Below are 23,557 nucleotides of genomic sequence, written 5' to 3'. Positions count from 1 at the left end.
TCGAATGAGTTAGTTTATGCTTTGCAAGTTGTAAATCAACATCGTTATCGAGCAAAACACCGTCAAAGCCAGAAAAGAAAAATACCGCAAAAAGCAAAAAGGAGTCATCATCTTTATATCCATTTGACCTAATACAGACGCAAAGATCTATTAAATCCAAAATTGTTTTATGAAGGACGCAAGCTGTAACTTAAAGAGACCGAAGAAGAATAAGAAGGCGATCTTATCATGTAGCAATACTAGTCAATCATCGCGGTGCTGATCATAAATACAGTCTTCAGGTTCCTTTGTTACGGAACCACAATCGATTTTTATTGCACGCCACTTTTCGAATTACGCATTTTTCGCTGGCGGATAAGAATTTACCGATTGTCCATATTGTTATTACGGTAAACGTTTAATGATCAATTAAAATAGTTTAAGGCTTCACAGTCAACGTGAATGATTAAAGATTTATTGCCATCAATATGTTAAATGGCATTCTTTTGGATCTCATATCTGTATTATACTACGTCATCAAGAATTTCTAAAGATGCGAAGGCATATAAAAAGGCAACAGTTTAATAAACATTTCAAATTCTTTCACTCTTATAATAACATGAAAGTCCTCTTTTTTGCCTTGAGATTGAGTTTATAAGAAGAATATGAAATTAATATTAATTAAATTATTATTAACACACATAACTTTGAAACTTTAAAATTCAAAAATGAAATAGCAAACGCAGCATTCCAGCAAAGTTGTTGATGGTTTGTTTAAAACAAGTTCTCAGCGAATTTTGAAAGGATGGAAATGATGAAGTGATACTTTTTAATTTGATGGCATTCCTGTCAAAACAGTGTAATTTGAACCACCCTGTGCACTAGTGATTCATGTGGAGTTTGATGAAGCTAAAGAGGCTTAGTTGGCAATCGTCTTTGTTTGATTACAAAATTATATAAAATGAGATACCCATAGAAAATCAATGGTAAGAAGAGAGAACCATTGCAAATTCGTGACAATTCATGCATATTTCGTATAGATAATTTTCAAATAGCTGTATGTGCTCGTATATAATGCATCTTTTACACAATTATGCAGTGATGATGAATTTACAGCTGCAAACAATAAATTATTTGTCATCATTAGCTCTTTCAGCTGGCAAAAACTCAATAAGCATTCTCTTGCATACATTTCAATGCAGATGTATCTTCTTTGTATAATCAAAAACCTTCTTGTCATCAGTCATTTTTGCTTTCAGAAATGTCGCCTACATGTTGGATATGTAAATAGCACATTTAAAAACTCATTTTTCCTGCATTTCTGGAGACTCCAATCACTATAACAAACAACTTTGTCCAGTTCAGATTGTTTCTTTTTCTTATTCAGATTTGTTTGATTTTTCAAATAAATACTAAAACTATTAAATTAGGCCCATGTGAAGTATTTAGAGAAAACTATAATAACAAAATAGAGGCATCTGGTCGTAAAATCGCGTTTGCAACAGTGCCAGCGGCGGTACCCACAAGATTACCATTTCTGGTAAATTGCAACGGCTTGCTAGACCGCTTGGCACCGACAATGGTACTTGCTAAATCAATCCGTATAATTATTAAAGGGAGGTAGATTTATTTGATTGTTTGCTTCATTCTAACGTATAAAGCGTTTGCTCAATCGTCTTTGTGATTGGGCGCTCATTAACGCGTTATTTATTCGTTGTTTCTTTATTCTGAAGGGCGTTCGCTCTTTGTCACCACCGACCAGGACTTCGTTACTGTTTAATAAGATAAAAAGACTCCCAGCACCTCAGGGGTGTAACATATTAATTAAATAATAATAAGTTTAAGCTGTCTAAATCTTTCTTTTGTAGACAAAATAGAACACAAACATAAATAGGTATACATTTGTCCTTACGACACAGTTTGCATACATTATACATTATGAGTTACTATAATTGCAAAAAAAAATTATTTTATTGATTTAATTTCATGTTCCATGCCACACACAAGTTATAGCATGCTGTAAAAAGTCGAACATTTACGTTGAGAGCAAGAGAAAAACGAATTTATCGATTCCGCGAGTAGTAAGCAGATTCCCTTTGAAAATAATCAACGACGGGCATTGTTTTTTATCGGTGAGTTAGAGCTGGTTTGACCGCTTCGATAATCGGCCAAGTTTCTAAGCAGAGCGATATAATTGTCTATAAAGGCGGGTAGAGCCAGTAAGTAATTAGACGAAAAGGTATCGTTCGATATAATTACGAAAAGTAATGCACACTTCCTGATTCTTGGTCTAGCATTCGAATCGTTTCTATTGATTGTTTACAGTACTTGTAACTGCTACCGCATCGTTAAATTCTAACAAGACGACGATCAGTCGGCTTTTTCTGATCCAGAATGCAGTTAGCCGTCTGTTGAACAGTAAAACGTGACTAAAAGTCCAGTATAGAAGTAATTTCAAAAATTCAGGCCATGTATGATGATTTATTTTTAGATATATTATTATTCATTTTTAGTGTAAATAAAAACTAGTTTATGTTAAGTACAAAAACAAAGATTTTCACTAGCAGAAGTTTCTTCTTGACCTTTCCATTGCATATATTTGAACTTGATGCTGTATAAGTTGTATTTAACGTAATTTATACTGGTGATTAGCCGATTCACACGTTTTAGTAACATCTGACCATGTTTAGTTTCCAGGAGCTGCTGTTGTCTGTCTACATTTTTTTTTTCAGGTTTCTTTGTTTGTCCTAAGTACGTAACGTCCCATATTTGGACCCTGATGTCATCTGGATGAAATGTAAACTGTGGCCACAAAAGCATCAACGTCTGGAGGGATGCAGGGTTCCAATAATCAAACTGTATTGTCTCATCAATCATCAAACTCTCTTCACCAAGATTTCACATAAATCTCTAAGAAGTTTACACTTTTCAGTAGGTACACATCTTACACAACCATTAGATGTGGGGTATTATGGACCGCTGAAAAGAATTTGGCGATACATTATTCTGATCAGACACTCAACAAAATCTCCTTCCCGCCCATATTAATGGAACGATTGACCTTTACCAACAAGACTACAATCGAAAGTGCCTTTAGAGGAACAGGCATTATTCCACTAAACCCTAATGAAGTTTTAAAGAGGTTGCCAGCACATAGGGCGGACCAACATATCTCGGAAAACGTCAGCGGTGCATTGCTGTCCTTTCTCAAAGAAACAAGAAGTCCCTCTTCTTCCAGTAATCCAGCTCGATGTAGGAAGAAAAATTTGAAAATGATTCCAGGAAAATCAGTAGCCTACGAAGAGTTACTTTCCGATGAAGATGAAGAAGCGGGCATTGAAAGACCAGACAGTCCAGAAAGGGAAGTGGAAGAGAGCGAAATTAATGAAGATAATACAAGAAGACATTACCATGCCGAATGACGGGCCGTTCATAGTTGTAAAACTAGCTACAAAAATAGGGAGGATTGATGAAGTCATTAAATATTTACGACAGAAGAAGGAAAATTTCTTTGTCTTCCCTGCCCAGGATGATATTTCCCTTGAAGATGAGGACAACATTGTAGAATTCTTAAGGCCTCCAGACATTAGAAGAGATTCAAAGTGAATGTAACAAAGTACAAGTTCTAAGACTAATACTTTTTGTGATTTTTATAATTAGTTTATTTGTTTTTGACTGAATTACATTTTGTCGGGTAACTTTACACAAAACTTTAAAAATATAAAAATGTGCTTTAACTGGGTCCTATTGCACTATTTTTGGTGCACGTATAGCTGATGTTCTATTATTTCACATATGTGGGTCTTCAACCGATTTAATCACCCAAAGTGCAATTTTCGTTTCAAAATAAACTGTTATAAGTAACACCGCGCTACGGTACATGTTTAAACTGGTCCTTAGAAATATATTCTGAAAGCACCCCAGTCATTGTATTACCTATTGTGATAATAATAAATTGGTTATTTAAAAAATGCGAGAACTTTAATTCCGTAAGCTTTGACTAGTAAAACATTCGCGAGAGCGTAAAAAGTGGTGACATTATCATCGATGGCGCAGCGGCCGTTTCTTACGATCGCAGAAAACTCGTCAATATACTCATATTTTCATGTACAATACTCTTTAAAAAAACAGGCGCATTAACAGTGGCTGCTGTTTGATCTATGGCAGCCGATAGGTAACGACATTTCTAAGTTCTTGCTAGTACCAGGAATAGCCATAAACGGTACGCGATTGCAGACTGCCTGGCTGCGGTGAGAGAGTTCATCGTTGGCCTTTATTGCGAATAAAAGAGGATTCAGCAGGAGATGCGCCGTGAATATCGAGCGAAACATAGTTTATAGCTGCTCGGGCTGTGAGAACTTAGCATCGGCCGGAGCATAAAAAGCCACCGAGCAAAGACCGGCAGCACACACAAACAATGACAACTTACGCATACGATTGTTTTCTTCGTGCACGTATAATTTAATCATTATAAAGTATTCAGGTGTGTGGCGACAGTGGCGTACTTACCCTCCATTTTGCACTCAACAACTACGGATTAAGGAAAAATATAAATCCAATGATGCTTCATACACCTACTTATATTTAAAATGGTCACAATTGCAAGATGGCAAATAATCTAATAATATAAGCTGCACCCAATAAAACAGAGGAAATTTTTTTCTATTGACTAAATATTTATGACTTAAAATACTTAATAATTATAAAACAACTCTTCAAATAATGTGGTAGGGTAAACTTTCTCTTAAAAAAATTAAATACCTCAAGAACTGCGGATCATAGAAACTTCATGTTATAGGCATTTTAAAAGACTACAGACTATAAAAAAATCCTAACCCAAGTAATAACTTAGCTTAGCTTTAGCTAATAATCTAAAATGTTGTGCTTCTGTATTTCCGGATATCAAGGTAAAAAGCTGCCTTATAACTATTAAAATATTCATCTAAGTTTAAAAACTATAAATCGCCAATATTATTGAATCTTTTCAATTTCTCCGGGAATGCATCCTTGAACAAGACCGGATCCGCCCTGAATTCGACAGATTTAAGCGGCATACGACCGAAAATGTTTGCAAAACGATCAACACATTGCGATCGCGCTACCATGTGTCCAATGTCTGCCGATATTTCATTGCTAGTACACTTGGGACACTTAAATTTCTTCCTTGGAGTCACCTGAAGCATTGTTTTCTAAAGTAATTCCTTAAGCTCCAAACTATAATCTACCTTGATTGGAGGTTTGTTGGTGAAGTTAGCTACGAGAAAGTTCATGGCAATGTCTTCGCAGTTCATATTGTCGTCCACCCAGTCCTTGATGTTGGATGGAAGAGAGGTTGTATACAAATAGCTCCAGTATTTGTGTAGAAACGCGGCTCCAGTCAGAACCATAGAAATTTCGTTTAACCATTCTGACTCATATTTCCACGAGTTAGTTATGTTGTCCCAGTAGTGGGTTCTAGATGGAAACCCTTAAATATTTATTGATATATTACTACTAATCCGCGGGTAATCTGCGTAATAACTTTACCAACTATCCGATCAGGAAACTCTCTCCACACTTCAAAAGCAAACTCAACTTCATCCGATGTTAACATGATTATATCGTCATCAATATGCAGAACTGCTTCAGTCTCAATTTCTCCATAAGGATAAAACCGATTCGATAACTTATTTGCTTTGGTTTTTATTACGTTAATGGCTTTGGATATTTTGGGAAACTGAGACACTAGAAAAGTTTCGTCAGAAAACATTCTAATCTACTAGCCCATAAACATACTATTTGGAGGATCTTTATCCTGATTATTCCAAACAACCACTATTTTCATTAGACTAGGAACTTTAGCCAATCTTTCCACTAAAGTGAAAAGACTCTGCACTCTATCGTACGTTAAAATGACGGCAGTGAAACCCGTTGATCTTGGTGCAGTTATAGGAAAATATAACGGATTATAATTAACCTAAAAATACGTATAAGTTGGTTTTCACTTTATAACCAAACACATTTTACCTCAGAGGGAAGTAAATTCAACTCATCATACGTGCGTCCCTGATGTGGATACACCCTATCCTGAATAATATCTAATGTGCTTATGGCAATTTTTTGCATTGAGGAGAAGTATTTCTGATACACAAACATCACAGACTTTCTCATTTCAGCTAATCTACTTTCAGAAACATCATTTATTACATCCATAAGTGTATGTAAATGACTTTCCATTATAAATATGGCAACACGTTTCCAGTCTGTAAAACCACACAGTTTTAAAAATCAGTTTACTAACACAATCATAAGAACTAACCAATTACGTCATGAAAAGGCATAACATGCCCGTCCATCACTATCACAGGTACACAATTAGCGGCCATGGCTTCTAAAAGTACAAATTGGCCCATTTTTTCACCACGAAAAACTAAACAGAACTTTGACTTTTGCAGTAAATCGCGATATTCAAATTTCTCTCCATTATCTATTTGACATCGACTAGTATACTGTTTATCAGGGCAATGACTTACAATCAATATTTCGTCATTGTGCAGCTTATTCAACTTATACAACTCATCCAAAAAGTATGGATCAATGTTGATTTGGGATGAAGTAATTTGCCACTGCCTGCATAAAATAGAAAATGTGAATTACTCTGCCTCTTTAAATTCAATTGTGATATTAGAAATGGTTGAGTCCTAGGAAATCAGTGTAGTATTTCAGTAGATACAGGGTATTTTTTTTCTCAAAAAACAAAATAAAAAATTAATTTTAAGGCGCCATTGATTGACGATAATTTTTCAACTTTTTTTGCTATTTTCTCTGTTTATTAAGCAAAATTTCAAATAAGCTCATCCCACATAATGTAAAACTGTGTTTTAATACATATAAACCAGGAAACTTAGTCTGAAATGTCTGAGTTTCTAGTTTACTTACAAAAATAATTGTCTTCTGGTAATTTACCGGATTTTAAAAATTCCTTAATAAGTAAATTAAAATCGAGGACTTTTGTAGCGTTTATGACGTAGACGACTTTCAGCAGTTCTATTTGCTATGGCTTTCGGACGGTTGACAGCATCTTCCAAATTCCAAACAGCTGATTTATAACCTCAAAGTCAAGTCAAGAGAAGTCGGCAGATTGCAATGTTGCCAAATAGCACGTTTTATAGAACACAGGAAAACTTTCTTATTTTACTGGACAAAAGGTTATTCAATGCCAATTCAACAAAATGCTTTTTGTCTAGTGGTATTGTAAAAAATTTAAAACTGTAAACACTGAGACGTTTATAGAAATAAACCCGCCAGTTATTCTTTCTAATGTACCAAGATTCATTTGAATATAGAAGTTTACAAACTGGCAATAGAAAAGCTCTTCTAGAAATAGCTAGTGATACAAATGGCTCCTGGCTACTAATTGGTTCAAAACCGTCTATGTCATATTTAGCCGGCGTTTTATATGTTACCATTACTATAAAATTTGAATGTTTTGATTTAGTTTTTGTTATGTTAGTCTTAGTATTTTTTAAAATAAAAAAATACATATTTCATATTTTGGTGTTCTACAAATATGAAATTTAAAGAAATGTGGGATGAGCCTATTGTGCAATAACTATGCAAGCTGAGGATCATACTAAATGTTGCTTTGTAATACAAAATGGGGCTCTATCAGATTTTTTACAATTTGACCCTGACAACACATCAAAGTATCTTATTTATGGTTGAAAATACATAGTTAAAAACCTGCTATGCTGCTGTTTAAAATTAATATGGGTCTTTCACAAGAATAGTATACTTTAAATAAACATAACTTACCTTACATAGTTTGTACTTGATACTTCCACATGTTTTGTCATTGGGCTGAACACAGGAATGGAAATATCAAACTTTTGCCTAAATGACAGTGTGTCAAACCCAGCCCCAGCTATCATAGCAGTTCCAGACTGTAAATTAGCAAAATTCCAAGATCCTTGTACCTGCTGTGATATCATATTAAAAATCAGATGATTTTCCCCATTGGACCAGCTAAAAAACTATAATTTTTGAATATCATTTTAAATATATGGTGTAAAACATACTGTGGCAACTGATTTAACACTCTGGAAGTGATATTAACATTTAGTCTTTCTTCATTTAAAGTATCTAAAGAAGGAATAAATATACAAGCCTCCTCTGGGTTGGCAGTGTAGTATTTGGAATTTACAATGCCCTTGATAAGGTTGTAGTACTCTCTGGATATTCCCCTAACAGCAGGGTTTTCATTTTCATCAACATGATTAGAAAAAGGATAAACATATACTGTTATCCTATCATGACCACTATGTCCACAACGATAAATGTTGAAACACACCCAGTGGGTACATTTTGAATTATATGGTGTTCCAGCTGTTTGGCTGGGTTTCAACTTAATTTCAGGCAAGTTATCCACATTGTTAAGATCAATTTTAAAGAATTGCTTAGCATCTTTACTGGTAAAATTGATGAAAGGAAGGCTGATTATAATAAAAATAGACACAACTAAGACAAACAGGAAGAAATGTTTGTAGCTCTCCTGCGAAACTTGCGATGAACTTAGTAAGACGTATCCTCTAGAAAACCTATCTTTCAAGGAAATCGTCATTTTCCAATTTGTGGAGACACACTTTTCTTTAACAAACTCATCGCTCTTTCACTATATGTCGCGACGGAACTGAAATATGCGTGCACATTTTAGAAAACTGCTAAAAACCTATTAATCAGCGTAATCTGACGAATGTTTAATCATTTTTCTAATAACATGATACTTGTAAATGTTGATTTAAAAACATGAACTTTTGTTTACATTTTTTTAGTAATTGACAATCGTGATGACAACTGACAACTTATCATTACATGGAACAAGTCAATAAGCCAGCGTCCCCTATAGACAAAACTAGAAACTAGTGTCATGGAGTGCCATAGCAATAATTAAGGTGAACACAGAAGGAAATAAAACCTGTAAAAATGCTTTCTTATACAAGAATATTTATTATATTCACACACTGCACATCTGAAAATCAATATGAAACATAATTTAAAACGGGACAAAATTTGCACATATCAAATCAGGACACTTTTCTTCCTTACATATACTACAGAATAATGTAAAAATTAGAATAAGAACACAAAAAAAGTCGTTAGTGTCAGAGTACAAAACTATCTAACCGTAGCCTACCCTCATTTTCCGTCAGAAATATTACGTCAGCCATGGTTTGTTCACAAATTGCCTCTTCGCCTTTATCAGACATCTAAAAAAAATATTTTATCACAGAAAACAAGCAACATTTATTTTTTTTTGCCTTACCGGTTTCCACTCGTATTCCGACGTAGAGGGAGGGTATTTGAAGTTTGGTCCGAAATTCACAGACACTGTTACATTTCGATGCAATGACAACGTTGGATAGTACGATCCTTGATAGATGTTTTCAAAGGAAACACCTTGACATTCTCCATTTTTAAAGTTTAAAACTTTACTGCCAGGCAAGACAGTGAGAGTTTTCAACCTTTCCTGCACGTGGTCTTTCTCTTCATAGTATAAGTGACTTTTGAACTTTACTAATGGCTAAAAGTTCGATTTTAAAGGTGTAATAGTTAATAGTCTCAAAGATTATCTTACTCGATCCTTGTAAGTATTAGGTACTAGTCTGGTACCGCTGTTTTGCGGCATAACTATCATAAAACCCAATGTATCTCCCTCACCGTAACCGGGACTGAAATGCTTGCCATGCGATTCGTGAAATTTCGTTCCTTTCTTCGATCTCCAGGAGTATCCAAATTTGTCGTACCCGAGAGGTGCCTGTAAATTGGCGTAGTCTTGACCCCATCCTAAACGTGTTGCTGATCCTTCTGGCATTTCTTCGATGGTTGCTTCCCAATACCAACATCCTTTAGTCACACCTGTAAATGTGGTTTGTATTACATAATCAGGAAAAAATATGGCCGAAGTGTTTACAATGAGTAGCCCGAACAGTCGAGTAGCCTTTTTCACCGGTAACAGCTAAACGATCTTCAGAAATCTTCAACTGAGGTGCACGGTCGTGTAAAGCTAGCAACACAGTACTCGGAATTGATGTACGGTACAGCCAACCAGGGATCGGTTTTCCTGCCCAATCGGAGCTTTCATCAAACTCCTGATGACACCGGCATTGTAAATGACAAAAAAATTGAAGGTGACCAAATGCAAACCTGTCTGAAGGGAGCATGTGGATCAGGCTCCGCCAACAAGTAGCGATACCCGTCTTTATTGAATGGATGATCCAAAGGGTAGCCGTGAGGGGGAAGTTTAGGAGTAGCCAAATCCAGACCTCGGCTTTTTTTGCCGAGTCCCCCCAATTCGCTCTGAAATTTGCGCTTCATGTTTCTTGATTTTATACCCACAGCTGAAATTTAGAAAAAAACAACCTACTGTATTTAGAACGTCATTTGTTCAAATAACTGCACAAATCGGAAATAATAACTTCCACATATCATTTTATTGTTTTAATATGCCAGTAAAATATGAACTAATATCCAGCTTGTTGACAGAACCTAAATGAGGGTCATAAAACGTCAGAGAGATTTGTGAGCTTGATTTGAGGGAATAATATCATTATTTCATATTTAAGTGTAGTATTATACAGACTTTTATCCACAGGAGATTGATGACAAGACATATAAAGCAAATTTATATTTATTTATAAAGCCAAAACATAGAAAACTAGCCATTGTTTGCGCCCATAGTTTTTTAACGCTAACTACAACTAATAAGAACATGTGCAGCCCAAATCAAGAATTGCACAAAAATAAAGAAAATAAATTTAACATGGAAAAAATTATTTTAGATGCCTTTTCAGCTTAAGACAAAATCTGAGAACTAGCAAATAACAACTCCAACTTTAAGGATGAACAGAATTTCCTCAACACCGCAAGTTTTAATATATATAAATCACTTACGTCATTAATATACAAAATAGGAGGATTGGAAGGAAAATTTAACACTGAAACTTCAACTTGCAAATACAAACAGCTATGGAAAATGTTCAAACATCTATAATCAGTTATAAATAAACGAACTTATGCTGAGATTAGTAACATTAAAAAACAAACCATCAGCCCAGAGAACAGTCATGAGAAATGCTGAAAAACCGAAATGGAGCACGCCAAAAGACCAGAAAAAACATGAAACTATGATTTCAGTAGAAAAGGTGCACTGCATCTGTACAGTTACAACAATGCAACAAATAAAAAAAAAATAGTATCAAAAAATATTACCAGTGGTTTTAAAAATATTAGGTACTTAAAAAATGGTGCAGTCATAGTTGAAAGTCACAATAAGGAGCAACAGGAAAAACTGAAAAACGCATTGAAAGATAAGAAAGACATAAAAATAAAAGAAACCCAAAACATAGACCCAATGTTTATGATAACTGGATTGAGAAAGGGTCTAACAGAGAATGAATTATTTGAGGACAAGGTAAATCTTAACGAAAAATTGGAAGCAGTTCCCGATTTGTGTGACATGTTGGGAAACATTGTACGGAAAAGACATGTTGCCAGAAATGTGGAGAAAAACACCAAACTAAAGACTGTATAAGTGAAACATTAAAGTGTCCAAACTGTTTAAAGTTAAAACTGAAACCTGAACATAGTCAAAGAGATTATCAATGCCCTGTCTACCAACGAAGAATTACACAATATCAAAGCAACATAAATCAAACCAATCGGTTTTTCTATAAACAACAATTCGGGACACAAAGCACACCTAAAAAGTATAATCCATCAAAACGTCCAATCTCTGGGAAATGCTCTTGATCGCATCAATGCTACTTTAACGTTAAATGAGGATTGTCAAATTTTTAGTTAAGCTGGAGTCATATTGCTTGCAGGACTTTTGTATAGACTTTTAATTGTAACCAGTTATATCAAGATCAGTAATTTCACCAGGGTGAATGTAGGACGCCATTTCATTTCATGTACTTTTTTTTAAATTGTTATGTGATTTAAAATATAGAGTATTATTATTATTAAAAATTGGACACCCTGTAAATATTTATTAATAACTTACTAAACCTGTATCACTACATTAATGTAGGTTAATAACTAAGTACTTGTAAACTTATCAAAGCTATTATTACCAACCAATCAAAATGTGTTCCAGACGAGTTTAAAAACACTTGCTAGACGAGTTTATCTAGCTATCGCTAAAACTGTTCTACTTGCATTGTTTAGGCAAAATTAAAGGCATCGATTAAGAGATATTAAATCAATCCAAACACAAAGCTCATATTTTTAAAGACAAAAAATCCAAATTGATAATATAACTTCTTTAAATTATTGTATGATTATTTTTATATGAAACCTAAAAAAACTTACGTGGTGGTCTATTAACCACTTTTATTTTTGCCATCCTTATAAGATTAAACGCGTTATCAGCCAAATAAACACAAATTAATCTGGAAAGCAGATAATTTATATAAACGTCATGGTAACGTCAAATATAAGCAATTGAACAGTTAAGCCCACTTTGATTAAAGTTGAATGGCTTCTACATATTTTTTAAAATTCAGAATAATTATTGTTAGTTGTGTTTGATTTACTAATCAGGTTAACAGAACAAATAAGGTGGGATCACCAACTTTTCTCACAAAGTTTAATCACATCTAGTTTTCACAAAACTTGTTATTATTGGTTGAGTAAGTAAGCATATTTAAGTTTTATTACCACTCAGCCAAAACTAAGCTAATTGATTCCAGTTGCTTCATCAACAAGAAAAGTATTTTCACAAAAAATTTTTTTTTTTAAATAGAGAAAATTTGAACAAACTAAATAGTCTAATCAAAAATAGTACAAATTTAACCTTTTATATGATACAGTGGAACAAATTATCTAAAAACAGGTTCTTTGGAACACCCTGCATAATAAAAAAATTATATATTAGCACTAATTATTACACTATAATTGATATATTAAAACATTATAGGATCTTACCATGTTGAATGCCCATTTCAGTAACTTTCAAAGTTCCACCCTTTATCATGGCATCATAATTTGGTTTTATGCGAGTTAAATCAGTATCAATAAGCCCATACATCTGACCCTCACCCTTATCCTCAAATACAAACAATATATGAATATCCTTGATTAAGGTTTTGGTGACTGTAGAATGCCATGATTGAGTGACTCTTCTGTAAATGACAATATAATGTGTTATAAATTTTTGTTTAAATCCTGTCACATACCGTGAAGTAGTTGTTATAGCTTCCCAATGGTACTCAATGTAAGGAATAATCTCTTTTTCCTTATTAAAGAGTAACTTGTTGCCTCCTTCTTTGAAACTAAGCTGCTGCAGGTTAGCTATTGCAGTCACACACATCTGAGTGATTTCTGCATAAATATATTCCTATAAAGTGTATCCAACATATTTACAAAAATGATAAAACTAAAATGTTGCCCTCACTTGAGCACTATTATTGAAAACAAAGTAAGATAATCAATGGAATCAAAAAACTCACGAGCTTGACTCTTCCTAAACATCTCCAAACCAGTAGGTGAACAGTTTTTGCAGTGGAACACATAATTAAATAAAAATGGAACAAGCTTTCCCAATTGATATCCAATGCAAGATTCATGAAACCATCTTACACAATTTGCACATAACAGCTCCACAATATTCAGATTACGATCTTTACCACTGAAATTTAGGTATAATAAAACAATCTTAACATGTATAACAAATTTAGAAATACCAGTAACAATTCCCTTGTTCAATTTGCTTCTTTTCTTGTTTCTCTTCTTCATTAGTCTTTGACATGCTGTTTGCAGTAGATGACATGCTGGATTCATTATCCGTTTCACTGCCTGGAGTTTTATCATCTGTTTCCTGATTTGAAGACTCATTTTCAGTAAAATCAGATTTTCTGAAAGACCTCACTTTAGTATGTTTGACTTCACTCAGCAGCTACCCTGTTTAAACCATGATATAGTCAGCACTTACCCCAGGTCTTTTCCTTCTGACATTGTCTCAAAAATTCGAATTATAGTAGTGCTTAAGAGGGTTAAAAAGTATTAAATGCCTTTAAACTGTAAATACTCTCTGAATATGATTTGTGGCTTTTGTTAATGAAAAACTGCTATAAATTAGTACTGTGGCAACCACTTAACTATATAAAAAGCATACAATTCAATAATAATTAATTCAATTGTAGTTTGTAGTAAAAGTAAACAGTGGTAATAGCAAATTTAAAACATTGAGGTTATTTTTATTTAATCAAAAAAATTAAACTGTTATCAAATGTCATATGTCAGAATATTAGATCTGAGCTTGACTAGATATTTTTGTCCTTTTCTAATCTTTGGTAAAAGTTGAAATAAATCATGGTCTAGAGTAATTAAAATATCTTACTGATTACTGCTATCAATTACACAAAATTAGGCAATTCACAATCAAATTATCATTTCTTATTTAATTATGATTTCTCAACTTTTTCAACATTCAAATTATCTTTTCATTCCCAGTTTTAACATTTGTCTACAATAAGCTGTTTATAAGCTTTATTTTAGAATGGTATTAATTGCTAAACCTTTAAATGTGTAGTTTTCAAGTAATGAAAATTTTCAGCTCATTAAACAGTTTTCCTCAGGGACCCTTGCTGGAAAACTGTATCCCTATTTACTGAAAGTTAACAGGGCAATGTCCACTGTAGAAAATGACGTGATCGTCCAAGACGAAGGCGACAAGGGGATCATTATTTTGAATAGACCCAAAGCTTTGAATTCCTTAAACCTTTCTATGGTTGACAAAATTTATCCAGCTTTAAAAAAATGGGAATCTGAGAAGAAGTTGGTGATTGTAAAAGGTAAAATGCAGCCAGCAACACATGAGCTGATGTACCACACTTTTAACTTTTTGATAATCAATTAGGTAGTGGTGGAAAAGCTTTTTGTGCTGGTGGAGATGTTAAAGCTATAGCTGAAGCAGCTTTCAAAGGGAATAAATTAGGTCATGAATTCTTTAAAAAAGAGTATACAACTAATGGCCTCATAGGTTCCTACAAAATTCCTTATATAGCCTTAATAGATGGTATTGTAATGGGTGGTGGAGTGGGTCTGTCAGTTCATGGGCGCTACAGAATAGCCACTGAAAAAACATTATTTGCTATGCCAGAAACACAAATAGGATTATTTCCAGATGTAGGAGGTTCTTACTTTTTGCCTAGATTGAATGGTCAATTGGGTTGGTACTTAGCATTAACTGGAGTACGGCTAAAAGGGGCTGATGTTTATAAAGCTGGAATAGCCACCCATTTCACTGATAGCTCAAAGCTTCAATCTTTAGAACAAGATCTCCTAAAAACTTCCAATGAGAATGACATTAGTAATGTTTTGGCACAATACCACATAGATGATAAAGCACAATTTTCATTGAGTCCCTTTATGGACAAAATAAATAGTTGTTTTTCTGCATCCACTGTGGAAGAAATTTATAGTCGTTTAGAAAAAGATGGATCAAAATGGGCTGAAGAGACTATAGCCTTGTTAAATAAAATGTCTCCCACAAGCTTAAAAATAACAATTAAACAACTTGAGTTAGGCAAAAAAATTAATCTTTATGAGTGCTTACAAATGGAGTATAGGATGGCAGTAAATTGTGTTGATGGTCATGACTTTAAAGAAGGTAATACTGGAATTATGTGCTAATTATAGTATGGTGCCTTATCTGTTTTGTAGGTGTAAGGGCACTACTAATTGACAAAGATCAGAGTCCCAAATGGAAGCCTGCAAGTTTAACAGAAGTCACCAGTGAGATTGTAGATAAACACTTTTTAAAGTTACCTGAAGAAATGGAATTAAAACATAAACTGTGAAATGTTTTTTTTATGGATAGGAAAAGGTTTTATTGTTACTAAATTTGTAATAAATGTTGATTATGGAAGTTATTACATCATTTCTAATTCCTGGTTGTAGCTAATCACTTTCCAAAACCACCTCGGCAGTTTGGACTTGGTTCAATTTCTTGCTCACTCCACTGATCAGGGGTTTTAGCTATAATTGATAGGGCATGCACTCCTCCTTGCAGTTCAGCTTTTAAAATCTCATTTACCTTTCTATGGCGCTAAAATTTATAACACATTTTATTGCACAAGGTTAATAGAGCCAAAATAAACTACCTTTATCAAAGGTAAGTCCTTAAAGTAATCTGAAACAATCACAACTTTAAAATGAGTTTCAGCCCCTTTAGGTACATTATGCATATAGGATTCATTAATAACTCTCAGGTATGAAGGATTTAGATTCTGTTGTATTTTATTTACAATTGCTGATTCTATTGGTTTCTCTATTGAGGACATGTTCTGACACCTAATAAATTGCCTGCAACATAAAAATGGAAAGTATTATCAATCAGTACAAAACAAGTTTTATTACCCAATATAAAATGCATTAAAAAGACTTGTACAGGGGCTTCTCAAGAAGGTCATAAATGTAATTTAGGTCGATTATTTTATGGAAAATGTAAATTAAAATTGCTACTAAAAACTACAATCTGATAAATAAACTGAATTTTGATTTTTCCAATGGAAAATAATAATAAACAACCATTGAACTTTATAGAGTACTTGCCTGGAGAGGCACATGTCCGATGACCTTTCCACTTTCCACCTGCCCTTTCAGTGATCAGCTATTTGACAGTTTAAGGTTAGGATTCGTTAAAGTTAGGTTAAAAATTAAATAAATCTTGTATTTTTGTATTTTGAGTAGCTATTATTTCTTAAAATTAAATTAAACTATTTTATAGTTAATAAAAAGCCGACATGTCAAATTTAACTTCTAGTGTTACATGCAAATTTTTTGTCCAACGAAAAAAGCGATATTGTAAAATGTTAGTAAAGTCTGGTTGTGACTACTGTGGTGAGCACCAAAAGACCACAACACCCTCTGAACAACCCTCAGACAACTCCCCTGACATTAGAATTGTCTGTCCTCTAGATCCAAAGCAGTAAGTTTACTAACTTTATTATACTCAGTTAGTATTACTCAAAGAAGTAGACACTTGTTAGAATGAATGTTTTAGTACAGTGTATGCCACTAAATTAAGCAAGCATTTGAAAATCTGCAATGCTCGACCGAAAAACCTAGAAAGCTACATTGTAAAGAATATCAACAGTGGACTGTCAGAAGTACCATCTGAATTGAGTATAAATGAATCCTATCAACTGCTTTCAAACTTTCCATCTGAACAGATTTTGTTGACAATTAAAAAAGTTAATGATATTTTTAAAGGTCTGTATCCACAGCTGATTTACCAAATAATTAATAATAAATTTAATTTTAGAAACAGCCATAACTATAACAGACAATAAACTGTCTTTTCCTGCAGTGGAGGAAGAGATGAATAAACCAGAATATGGTGACAAAGCCAAAAAGCATTTTACTCAAGCCTCAGCCATATTAGGCCTTTTAGAGCAGTATGGAATGTTTCAAGACAAAACTTGTTATATTGAATTTGGGGCTGGCAGAGGTTTAGTGGTGTGTGACAAACTGTTTAGTTTGAATCAAAATTGTGATTTGTAGGCCAACTCAGCTGCTGGATAGCTGAGGCTACAAAATCCTTAAATGATTGCAAAATACTGCTAATAGAGAAAGCTTCTCCAAAGCACAAGAGAGATAATAAATTAGCAAAAACAACAGATAAAATGCAAAGAATTAGAGCTGATATTGCTGACCTAGTTTTAGACAAGCTTGATTGCATCAATGATGCTAATAAAGTTGTGGGTGTTACTAAACATTTATGTGGTGCTGCTACAGGTAAGATTTTAAAATTTTCATTCTGGCTTAGTGGTTTGTTAAGTTGATTTATTGCAGATCTAGCCATCAGATGTTTAACAAATCCAGAAACTAATAAAGACAAAATTTTTGGTATGGTTTTAACTTTCTGCTGCCATCACAGATGTCTATGGACTCCTTACATTGGCAAAGAGATTTTTGAAGTTAGATTTAGGAAAAATATTTGAATGTTTGTATTGTTTAATGTTCTTACAGCAAAACCAACTTAATGCTGATGAATTTAATATTATATGCGGACTAAGTAGTTGGGCCACATGTGGTACTGGTTTTAGTAGAGAATATCGCAAAACGTTAAAAAATGAGGGGATAAATGAGTTTGGACAAACTGTCAAGTAAGCCACTTTACATTATGTGACCATAAAATTTTTGTAACATATTTTGCAGATATGGACTTAACAGGGAGGAAAGAGAGGAAATTGGAAGGAAATGCAAGTACATAATCAATTGGGGTCGATTGAAATATTTAGAGAAGCTCAATTTTGACTGTTCATTACATTATTATGTTGACAAAGAGATTACTTTGGAAAATGTTTGCATTGTGGCTGTAAAAAATGTAAAAAGTTGACATTTGTCTGTTAATAATAAAATTTAATATGGAAAAGAAGTTAAAAGAACAGGAAGTTTTATTGCATTAGAAATCGCTGTAGTCTGTAGTATAATCTGCCTCTACCATAAATTGTGAAATGTTAAAATGTCGGTTGTTTGTCCCTCAGACTCTCAGACAATTCTTTTTGACAGTTCCGTGGGAACCATGGAGAGAGAAGAAAAAGTATGGTTAGAAGAAATGTCAAGCTCATGTTAGTGACGTAAACAGTCAATTAAATTTTCATTTAGAATTTTATAAACAATTTTGACTTTTAAAGCCCTCTGAACATCGGCCCTAACGTTTTTCTTACAAAAAAACCTAACTGAAAATGGCAGAGTTTGAACCTTTAGAGCCTTCTTTAAAAAACATCTTAGATCAAACAAGCCTTAAGTGGATATTTGTTGGTGGTAAAGGAGGTGTAGGAAAAACCACTTGCAGGTATGATTTATTTGCATTTTTACCTGTAATTCTTATCAAAATGTGTTTTTAGTTGTAGTTTAGCAGTACAATTATCCAAAGTGCGAGAGACAGTTCTAATAATATCAACTGATCCAGCCCATAATATATCAGATGCATTTGATCAAAAGTTCACTAAAGTTCCCACCCTAGTTAAAGGATTTTCCAACTTGTATGCAATGGAAATTGATCCAAATGTAGGCATTAATGAACTGCCAGAAGAATACTTTGATGGAGAGACTGATGCCATGAGGGTAGGCAAAGGTATGATATTCAAATTCAGCTGAATAGTTTTGAATATTACTAATCACTTGCAGGGCTCATGCAGGAAATAATCAATGCTTTCCCAGGAACAGATGAAACAATGTCTTATGCAGAAGTGATGAAACTGATCAGAAGTATGAATTTTTCAGTGGTTGTTTTTGACACTGCTCCTACAGGTCACACTTTGAGACTATTATCATTCCCTCAAGTAGTAGAGAAAGGTTTAGGAAAACTGAATGCCATCAAGCAAAACTTGGCACCAATGATCAACCAGTTTAGTGGTATATTAGGAATGCAAGACCATAGCATGGATCACATTTCCAGAAAAATGGATGAAGTCCTGGAAGTCTCTAAACAAATTAATGAACAGTTTAAAAATCCTAACCAGACTACTTTTGTATGTGTCTGTATTGCTGAGTTTCTATCTTTATATGAAACTGAAAGATTAGTGCAAGAACTGACTAAAGTAAAAATTGACACCCACAACATTATAGTGAATCAGTTGGTTTTTAAAGGCAAAAATGAACCTCCATGTAAAATGTGTGGGGCCAGAATAAAAATTCAAGAAAAGTATTTAGACCAAATTGCAGATTTGTATGAAGATTTTCATGTAGTTAAACTGCCTTTACTTGAAACTGAAGTCAGGGGTGTTGAGAAAATTGCAAGCTTTTCCGATTATTTAATTAAGCCTTATAGTGTTTAGCAGATTGTCAATATGATTATAATACATGTATTGGGAAATTGTAATAATAAATCTGCTATGTTGATGGAAAGGTAATAGAAAAAAATACACTTATTAATTAGTTGTGGAGAGAGGGAGAGGACATTTTTTAATTCAATCTGTAAATCAGATAGTCTGTACATAGTGTGCTAGGTGTAGATATTCTTATGGTAATCTATATTATTGTGATTATATGGATTCACAAAGTGCATTTTTTTTGTATATCAGGCTTGTAATATATCTAAACTTTATTGTATGTTTTTAGTGTGATAATATGCTAAATTTAGTAGATTTAAAAAATCTTTGCCAAACCACATAGAATATTTAATTAAAAAAAAAATGTTAGGTATAAGAAATTAATTAAATTTAAAGCTTACTTAACAACTCATTTCAATAAAATTTATTACAACACTCTTGTTCCACCACTTTCAGTAGTAGTTCTCATACTCTCCACATCCTTTAAATTAATCCAATCTGGTAAATGTTTCTCCCTCAAATAAAATTCTTTTGTAACAGCTTTCATTGATAAAAATTCAGTAGCACCATAAATTGAGCCTAAAAAAATGTTTTTGCAAGTACAAACTGGATTAAAGCAGGTGTTTAATATGTTAATACCTCCTAACCATGCTGCATAATTCTCTTTGCAGGGTGGAGAATGGAATTTAAATTCCTTAATATTCAACACACTGTATCTGTCCAAAGCAAGTTGCTTTTGAAGCTCTTCTTTCAGCCTGGCCTTGAAACCTGCTCAAACCTACAGTATTAACTACACTAGTTTCTATACATTAATACTTTGTACCTAATGACATAGAAGTGCCACCAATAAGCACCAAGTTTTCTGCTAAAACCTGCCGCAAGTCCAAGTCAACTTTCATTATTGCATCCAGTATCATTGTTGATAAGCACAAATGATCATTATCCTATTAACACATCCTTAGACCCACAATAATAAAAACATTGAATACACTTACCTCCTCATAAAGTACCTCAAAAGCTTTCTCTCTCACTTTACCACTCACTATAAAAGTCTCCACACCTTTATGAGGATATTTAACATCTGGAGGAGGTACAATATCAGATCTAGACAAAGCCAACTGATCAGCTCTATTTTTCATGGTAACAAAACAACATCTAACTTTAATATCTTCCAGCACTTTTTCAGAAAGAGCTTGAACTCCAGTGTTTGCACTGCTCAATAAAATCCTCAAATTTCTGCAACCAACCCATTACTTAACCCTGTAATTTTCAACTAAAATGATTACTACCTGTGAATTGCCTCACCACCTAATGGTAAAGCCTGCCAGGCTTGTACAATAGGCAAGCCAAAACCGACAGGAATTGCCACAGCCTCTTTATAACCCACATCAACCACTAAAGCTGTGTCAACTGCTAAACTAGCCAAACAAACTAAATGAGAGGGCAGTACTAAAATTGAGGACACTTCATATTGCAAGAACAAGACTTTGGCCAATGTTTCTCTGAATAATGTCGGACACAAGAGGGACTCTACAATAATAATCGGCCGGTCTTTTGGACTAATTAGTGCGTACTTAAAATAAATCATGTGAATAAAATCAACCAGCAAATCATAAAGATCTTGTGGTGAGTCACAATCACATAGTCTGCGAATTTGGTTTGTTCTTTTACAAAGAACTTCAGATCTGATTATGTGTCTGGGTGAAAACTCATTCGTAAACCCAAATCTACAAAAAAAACATACTTGCTTATTGAATTATTCATCAGTTTGAGGATTTAAATTAAAATAATGTTGTCACTTACTTGGTATAGGCTGTTCCTATATCCAACACTACAATTAGTTTTTCGCTTGTTAAAGGCTCGTATATTGGCATTTTCAGTTTGTACGATCGCGTACTATCAAACAAAAGTGGTTTTTGTATTAAAATTTGATTTAAATCAACTCACTCAAAAAAAACTTTGTTATGACATTTATAATGTTCATCATAACATAACCTCACAATCTTAACAAACATACAAAATCTCTTCTTTTCCTTTCTTTACATACATTAATAAGAGTAAGTATATGTGTATAAGTATATGACATATTAGATTGTTGTCACTTAACCTCAAATTTAATATTTTGATTAATTTTTGGTTTTCGTTTTTAAAGACTATTTTGAGAAAACTACTAGCAACTTTTGTTAAAAATATGTTTAAAAAGTAACGTATTTCCTATTTTGTAGTGAACAGCACCACTTTAATCAACATTATGATAACATTTTTAGGTTTGATGAGAAAGAAAGCATTTCTGGAGTTTTACAGTTAAAATCTTCAGTGCAGAAGTCTATTAGAGCTAAGATATTGGAGTCCTATCCATTTCTGGAAAACTATTTAGATGTGGTTTTACCCAAAAAGGACGCATTTAAAATAGTCAAATGGTAACTAAACTCTTACTCCAATGTTTTAATGTAACAAATTTTTATGACTTTGCAGTCATGATCACATAGAAATTATAGTTAATTCTGCTGGGGAACAGCAGTTCTTCCGGCACAGGGAAAGTCAGTGGATGCCCACTTTAAGACTATTGCACAAATGTGAGTTTATTGAATATTAACACACCACTCTGTTAATTAGAAGTTTTTTCTGTAGACCCATTTTTTCTTCCTATGCAACAAGTAGATAAAGGTGCTATCCGTTTTGTACTTAGTGGAGCAAATATAATGTGTCCAGGACTTACATCACCTGGAGCTCAAATGACTGAAGTACCAAAAGATACAGTAGTAGTAAGATCACTTAGACTAGGTTAATCTACAGCTGAGTAAGTGATACTCTAATTTAATTGCAGGCAATCATGGCAGAAGGTAAAGAGCACGCTCTTGCTATTGGTAAAACTACTCTATCAACAGAGGACATGTAAGTGAAATTACAAGATTGGCTGGATCAATCTTCACATATTGGTTATTAATCATTACTTGTTCTTTTCAGAGCCAAAGTTAATAAAGGCATAGGAGTGGAAAATTGTCACTATCTTAATGATGGGTTGTGGCAAATGAAACCAATAAAGTAAGGTTTCTTTCATTTTTTATACACTCCAAATGTAATTCTTGTGATTGAGTGTCATTTTTATAAAATATGCTTACTAAATAAACTTTGTCATCAATATTATGTTACTAGTTTGTTTTTTCTTTGTCCCTTCAAAATACAGTAATAATTCCTGTTGTGTGTTAAATGTTGTCAATAGATTTTTTTATTTTTATGTTTCACCTATTATTAATACATAATACCTACCTTGGAAACGGTGTAAGTTATAGTGGTCACTCTGAGGGCATTATAAGAAACTTTAGTATTCCCTATCCTGGGATGCTCTTGACTTTTAGGTAATAACATTAGCTTGTGGTTCATTTTCTTTTAGATTTTGTAAAATTTCGTCCAGCTTTTGCCATTTTCACTACAAACAGTGGTACATAAATAGCTATAAAATGCAAGGTATTTCTAAGACTAAAAAATTTTGAAAAGATATAATAGTAATTGACAACATTCTGAAGCTACTGCACAAGCACAACTTTTGAATGTCCCGCTATTTCACATAAATTGCATGTCATTGGGCGTTAATATGCAACCACATTTACACAAATTATTTTAAATGAAATTTTGAGCCTTAAATTGTAGTAAATAATGTTTTAATTATACACGCAAGATTAACTGTATCACAGTCTATTAAAATATTACTTTTATCAATCATAAAATCAACAAATTATGATAAAATTCGTGTTTTA

General features: G+C 33.4%; 9 protein-coding genes across 13 annotated transcripts; 5 read left to right on the top strand and 4 right to left on the bottom strand.

The window, feature by feature from the left end:
• Positions 1-2,143: 2,143 nt before the first annotated feature.
• Positions 2,144-3,992, top strand: LOC145730635 (uncharacterized). The gene is made up of 2 exons (XM_081981951.1): positions 2,144-2,623; positions 2,677-3,992. The coding sequence occupies exon 2, from the start codon at positions 3,027-3,029 to the stop codon at positions 3,399-3,401; it is 375 nt and encodes a 124-aa protein (XP_081838077.1). The 5' UTR covers positions 2,144-2,623; positions 2,677-3,026; the 3' UTR covers positions 3,402-3,992.
• Positions 3,993-4,538: 546 nt separating this feature from the next.
• Positions 4,539-8,792, bottom strand: sotv (exostosin glycosyltransferase sotv). Its single transcript, XM_081981927.1, has 8 exons — positions 8,037-8,792; positions 7,774-7,983; positions 6,278-6,588; positions 5,986-6,221; positions 5,755-5,935; positions 5,506-5,703; positions 5,205-5,446; positions 4,539-5,153 (listed from the first exon to the last, which is right to left on the bottom strand). The coding sequence occupies exons 1-8, from the start codon at positions 8,576-8,578 to the stop codon at positions 4,935-4,937; spliced, it is 2,139 nt and encodes a 712-aa protein (XP_081838053.1). The 5' UTR covers positions 8,579-8,792; the 3' UTR covers positions 4,539-4,934.
• Positions 8,793-8,944: 152 nt separating this feature from the next.
• ash2 (Set1/Ash2 histone methyltransferase complex subunit ash2) lies at positions 8,945-14,217 on the bottom strand. Of its 2 annotated transcripts, XM_081981929.1 has the most exons (10): positions 13,949-14,217; positions 13,701-13,871; positions 13,467-13,645; positions 13,194-13,338; positions 12,943-13,139; positions 10,162-10,355; positions 9,929-10,106; positions 9,593-9,873; positions 9,281-9,538; positions 8,945-9,224 (listed from the first exon to the last, which is right to left on the bottom strand). In XM_081981929.1, exons 1-10 carry the CDS (start codon positions 13,969-13,971, stop codon positions 9,120-9,122), a joined length of 1,731 nt encoding a protein of 576 aa, XP_081838055.1. In that variant the 5' UTR covers positions 13,972-14,217; the 3' UTR covers positions 8,945-9,119. The 2 variants fall into 2 exon arrangements, with proteins under 2 accessions (XP_081838055.1, XP_081838056.1); XM_081981930.1 differs by lacking the exons at positions 12,943-13,139; positions 13,194-13,338; positions 13,467-13,645; positions 13,701-13,871; positions 13,949-14,217 and adding an exon at positions 12,328-12,467.
• Positions 12,513-15,886, top strand: Hibch (3-hydroxyisobutyryl-CoA hydrolase). 2 transcript variants are annotated; one of them, XM_081981937.1, is made up of 4 exons: positions 12,513-12,647; positions 14,573-14,810; positions 14,876-15,628; positions 15,682-15,886. In XM_081981937.1, the coding sequence occupies exons 2-4, from the start codon at positions 14,645-14,647 to the stop codon at positions 15,816-15,818; spliced, it is 1,056 nt and encodes a 351-aa protein (XP_081838063.1). In that variant the 5' UTR covers positions 12,513-12,647; positions 14,573-14,644; the 3' UTR covers positions 15,819-15,886. The 2 variants fall into 2 exon arrangements, with proteins under 2 accessions (XP_081838063.1, XP_081838062.1); XM_081981936.1 differs by lacking the exon at positions 12,513-12,647 and adding an exon at positions 14,376-14,518.
• On the bottom strand, positions 15,821-16,696 carry LOC145730634 (bolA-like protein DDB_G0274169). Of its 2 annotated transcripts, none has more exons than XM_081981949.1 (3): positions 16,573-16,696; positions 16,122-16,323; positions 15,821-16,066 (listed from the first exon to the last, which is right to left on the bottom strand). In XM_081981949.1, the coding sequence occupies exons 1-3, from the start codon at positions 16,584-16,586 to the stop codon at positions 15,923-15,925; spliced, it is 360 nt and encodes a 119-aa protein (XP_081838075.1). In that variant the 5' UTR covers positions 16,587-16,696; the 3' UTR covers positions 15,821-15,922. The 2 variants fall into 2 exon arrangements, with proteins under 2 accessions (XP_081838075.1, XP_081838074.1); XM_081981948.1 differs by lacking the exon at positions 16,573-16,696 and adding an exon at positions 16,378-16,566.
• Positions 16,697-16,751: 55 nt separating this feature from the next.
• On the top strand, positions 16,752-18,410 carry LOC145730624 (tRNA:m(4)X modification enzyme TRM13 homolog). 2 transcript variants are annotated; one of them, XM_081981933.1, is made up of 7 exons: positions 16,752-16,948; positions 17,024-17,232; positions 17,285-17,470; positions 17,524-17,757; positions 17,815-17,939; positions 17,992-18,128; positions 18,181-18,410. In XM_081981933.1, the coding sequence occupies exons 1-7, from the start codon at positions 16,764-16,766 to the stop codon at positions 18,359-18,361; spliced, it is 1,257 nt and encodes a 418-aa protein (XP_081838059.1). In that variant the 5' UTR covers positions 16,752-16,763; the 3' UTR covers positions 18,362-18,410. The 2 variants fall into 2 exon arrangements, with proteins under 2 accessions (XP_081838059.1, XP_081838060.1); XM_081981934.1 differs by having other exon boundaries at positions 16,807-16,948; positions 17,029-17,232.
• A 181-nt stretch (positions 18,411-18,591) lies between these two features.
• Positions 18,592-20,234, top strand: LOC145730629 (ATPase ASNA1 homolog). The gene is made up of 3 exons (XM_081981944.1): positions 18,592-18,820; positions 18,873-19,102; positions 19,156-20,234. The coding sequence occupies exons 1-3, from the start codon at positions 18,711-18,713 to the stop codon at positions 19,803-19,805; spliced, it is 990 nt and encodes a 329-aa protein (XP_081838070.1). The 5' UTR covers positions 18,592-18,710; the 3' UTR covers positions 19,806-20,234.
• On the bottom strand, positions 20,126-23,321 carry Arp10 (Actin-related protein 10). The gene is made up of 7 exons (XM_081981935.1): positions 23,070-23,321; positions 21,603-21,695; positions 21,089-21,526; positions 20,795-21,035; positions 20,623-20,743; positions 20,439-20,567; positions 20,126-20,378 (listed from the first exon to the last, which is right to left on the bottom strand). Exons 2-7 carry the CDS (start codon positions 21,671-21,673, stop codon positions 20,227-20,229), a joined length of 1,152 nt encoding a protein of 383 aa, XP_081838061.1. The 5' UTR covers positions 21,674-21,695; positions 23,070-23,321; the 3' UTR covers positions 20,126-20,226.
• MCTS1 (malignant T-cell-amplified sequence 1 homolog) lies at positions 21,854-22,946 on the top strand. The gene is made up of 6 exons (XM_081981946.1): positions 21,854-22,001; positions 22,067-22,219; positions 22,275-22,375; positions 22,431-22,564; positions 22,627-22,694; positions 22,767-22,946. Exons 1-6 carry the CDS (start codon positions 21,991-21,993, stop codon positions 22,846-22,848), a joined length of 549 nt encoding a protein of 182 aa, XP_081838072.1. The 5' UTR covers positions 21,854-21,990; the 3' UTR covers positions 22,849-22,946.
• Positions 23,322-23,557: the final 236 nt, after the last annotated feature.

This window comes from Ips typographus, linkage group LG6 (assembly GCF_016097725.1).
Source record: "Ips typographus isolate SLU linkage group LG6, UJ_Ityp_2.0, whole genome shotgun sequence".
Classification (NCBI taxonomy): domain Eukaryota; kingdom Metazoa; phylum Arthropoda; class Insecta; order Coleoptera; family Curculionidae; genus Ips; species Ips typographus.
Note: the sequence above shows the minus strand (reverse complement) of the source record. Positions and strands in the feature narration are given on the sequence as shown.

Bases quoted from the DNA above. Each gene is read 5' to 3' on its own strand.
- LOC145730635 (XM_081981951.1), top strand. From the start codon at position 3,027: ATGGAACGATTGACCTTTACCAACAAGACTACAATCGAAAGTGCCTTT.
- LOC145730629 (XM_081981944.1), top strand. From the start codon at position 18,711: ATGGCAGAGTTTGAACCTTTAGAGCCTTCTTTAAAAAACATCTTAGAT. The intron at 18,821-18,872 runs GTATGATTTATT...ATGTGTTTTTAG, and splicing joins GTAGGAAAAACCACTTGCAG to TTGTAGTTTAGCAGTACAAT. The intron at 19,103-19,155 runs GTATGATATTCA...AATCACTTGCAG, and splicing joins TGCCATGAGGGTAGGCAAAG to GGCTCATGCAGGAAATAATC.
- sotv (XM_081981927.1), bottom strand. From the start codon at position 8,578: ATGACGATTTCCTTGAAAGATAGGTTTTCTAGAGGATACGTCTTACTA. The intron at 7,984-8,036 runs GTATGTTTTACA...ATAGTTTTTTAG, and splicing joins GTGTTAAATCAGTTGCCACA to CTGGTCCAATGGGGAAAATC. The intron at 5,154-5,204 runs GTAGATTATAGT...ACAATGCTTCAG, and splicing joins CCAACAAACCTCCAATCAAG to GTGACTCCAAGGAAGAAATT.
- ash2 (XM_081981929.1), bottom strand. From the start codon at position 13,971: ATGTCAGAAGGAAAAGACCTGGG. The intron at 13,872-13,948 runs GTAAGTGCTGAC...GAGGTCTTTCAG, and splicing joins TCAGAAGGAAAAGACCTGGG to AAAATCTGATTTTACTGAAA. The intron at 13,140-13,193 runs GTATGTGACAGG...TGTCATTTACAG, and splicing joins GCTATAACAACTACTTCACG to AAGAGTCACTCAATCATGGC.
- LOC145730624 (XM_081981933.1), top strand. From the start codon at position 16,764: ATGTCAAATTTAACTTCTAGTGTTACATGCAAATTTTTTGTCCAACGA. The intron at 16,949-17,023 runs GTAAGTTTACTA...TGAATGTTTTAG, and splicing joins TGTCCTCTAGATCCAAAGCA to TACAGTGTATGCCACTAAAT. The intron at 17,758-17,814 runs GTAAGATTTTAA...GATTTATTGCAG, and splicing joins TTTATGTGGTGCTGCTACAG to ATCTAGCCATCAGATGTTTA.
- Arp10 (XM_081981935.1), bottom strand. From the start codon at position 21,673: ATGCCAATATACGAGCCTTTAACAAGCGAAAAACTAATTGTAGTGTTG. The intron at 21,036-21,088 runs GTAGTAATCATT...GGTTGGTTGCAG, and splicing joins GGTGGTGAGGCAATTCACAG to AAATTTGAGGATTTTATTGA. The intron at 20,568-20,622 runs GTACAAAGTATT...AGGTTTGAGCAG, and splicing joins TGGCACTTCTATGTCATTAG to GTTTCAAGGCCAGGCTGAAA.
- Hibch (XM_081981936.1), top strand. The intron at 14,811-14,875 runs GTAAAATGCAGC...ATAATCAATTAG, and splicing joins GAAGTTGGTGATTGTAAAAG to GTAGTGGTGGAAAAGCTTTT. The intron at 15,629-15,681 runs GTAATACTGGAA...TCTGTTTTGTAG, and splicing joins TGGTCATGACTTTAAAGAAG to GTGTAAGGGCACTACTAATT.
- LOC145730634 (XM_081981948.1), bottom strand. From the start codon at position 16,430: ATGACCTTCTTGAGAAGCCCCTGTACAAGTCTTTTTAATGCATTTTAT. The intron at 16,324-16,377 runs GTAATAAAACTT...TTTATGTTGCAG, and splicing joins TTTAATGCATTTTATATTGG to GCAATTTATTAGGTGTCAGA. The intron at 16,067-16,121 runs GTAGTTTATTTT...TATAAATTTTAG, and splicing joins AGGACTTACCTTTGATAAAG to CGCCATAGAAAGGTAAATGA.
- MCTS1 (XM_081981946.1), top strand. The intron at 22,376-22,430 runs GTGAGTTTATTG...TTTTTTCTGTAG, and splicing joins TTTAAGACTATTGCACAAAT to ACCCATTTTTTCTTCCTATG. The intron at 22,565-22,626 runs GTAAGATCACTT...ATTTAATTGCAG, and splicing joins TACCAAAAGATACAGTAGTA to GCAATCATGGCAGAAGGTAA.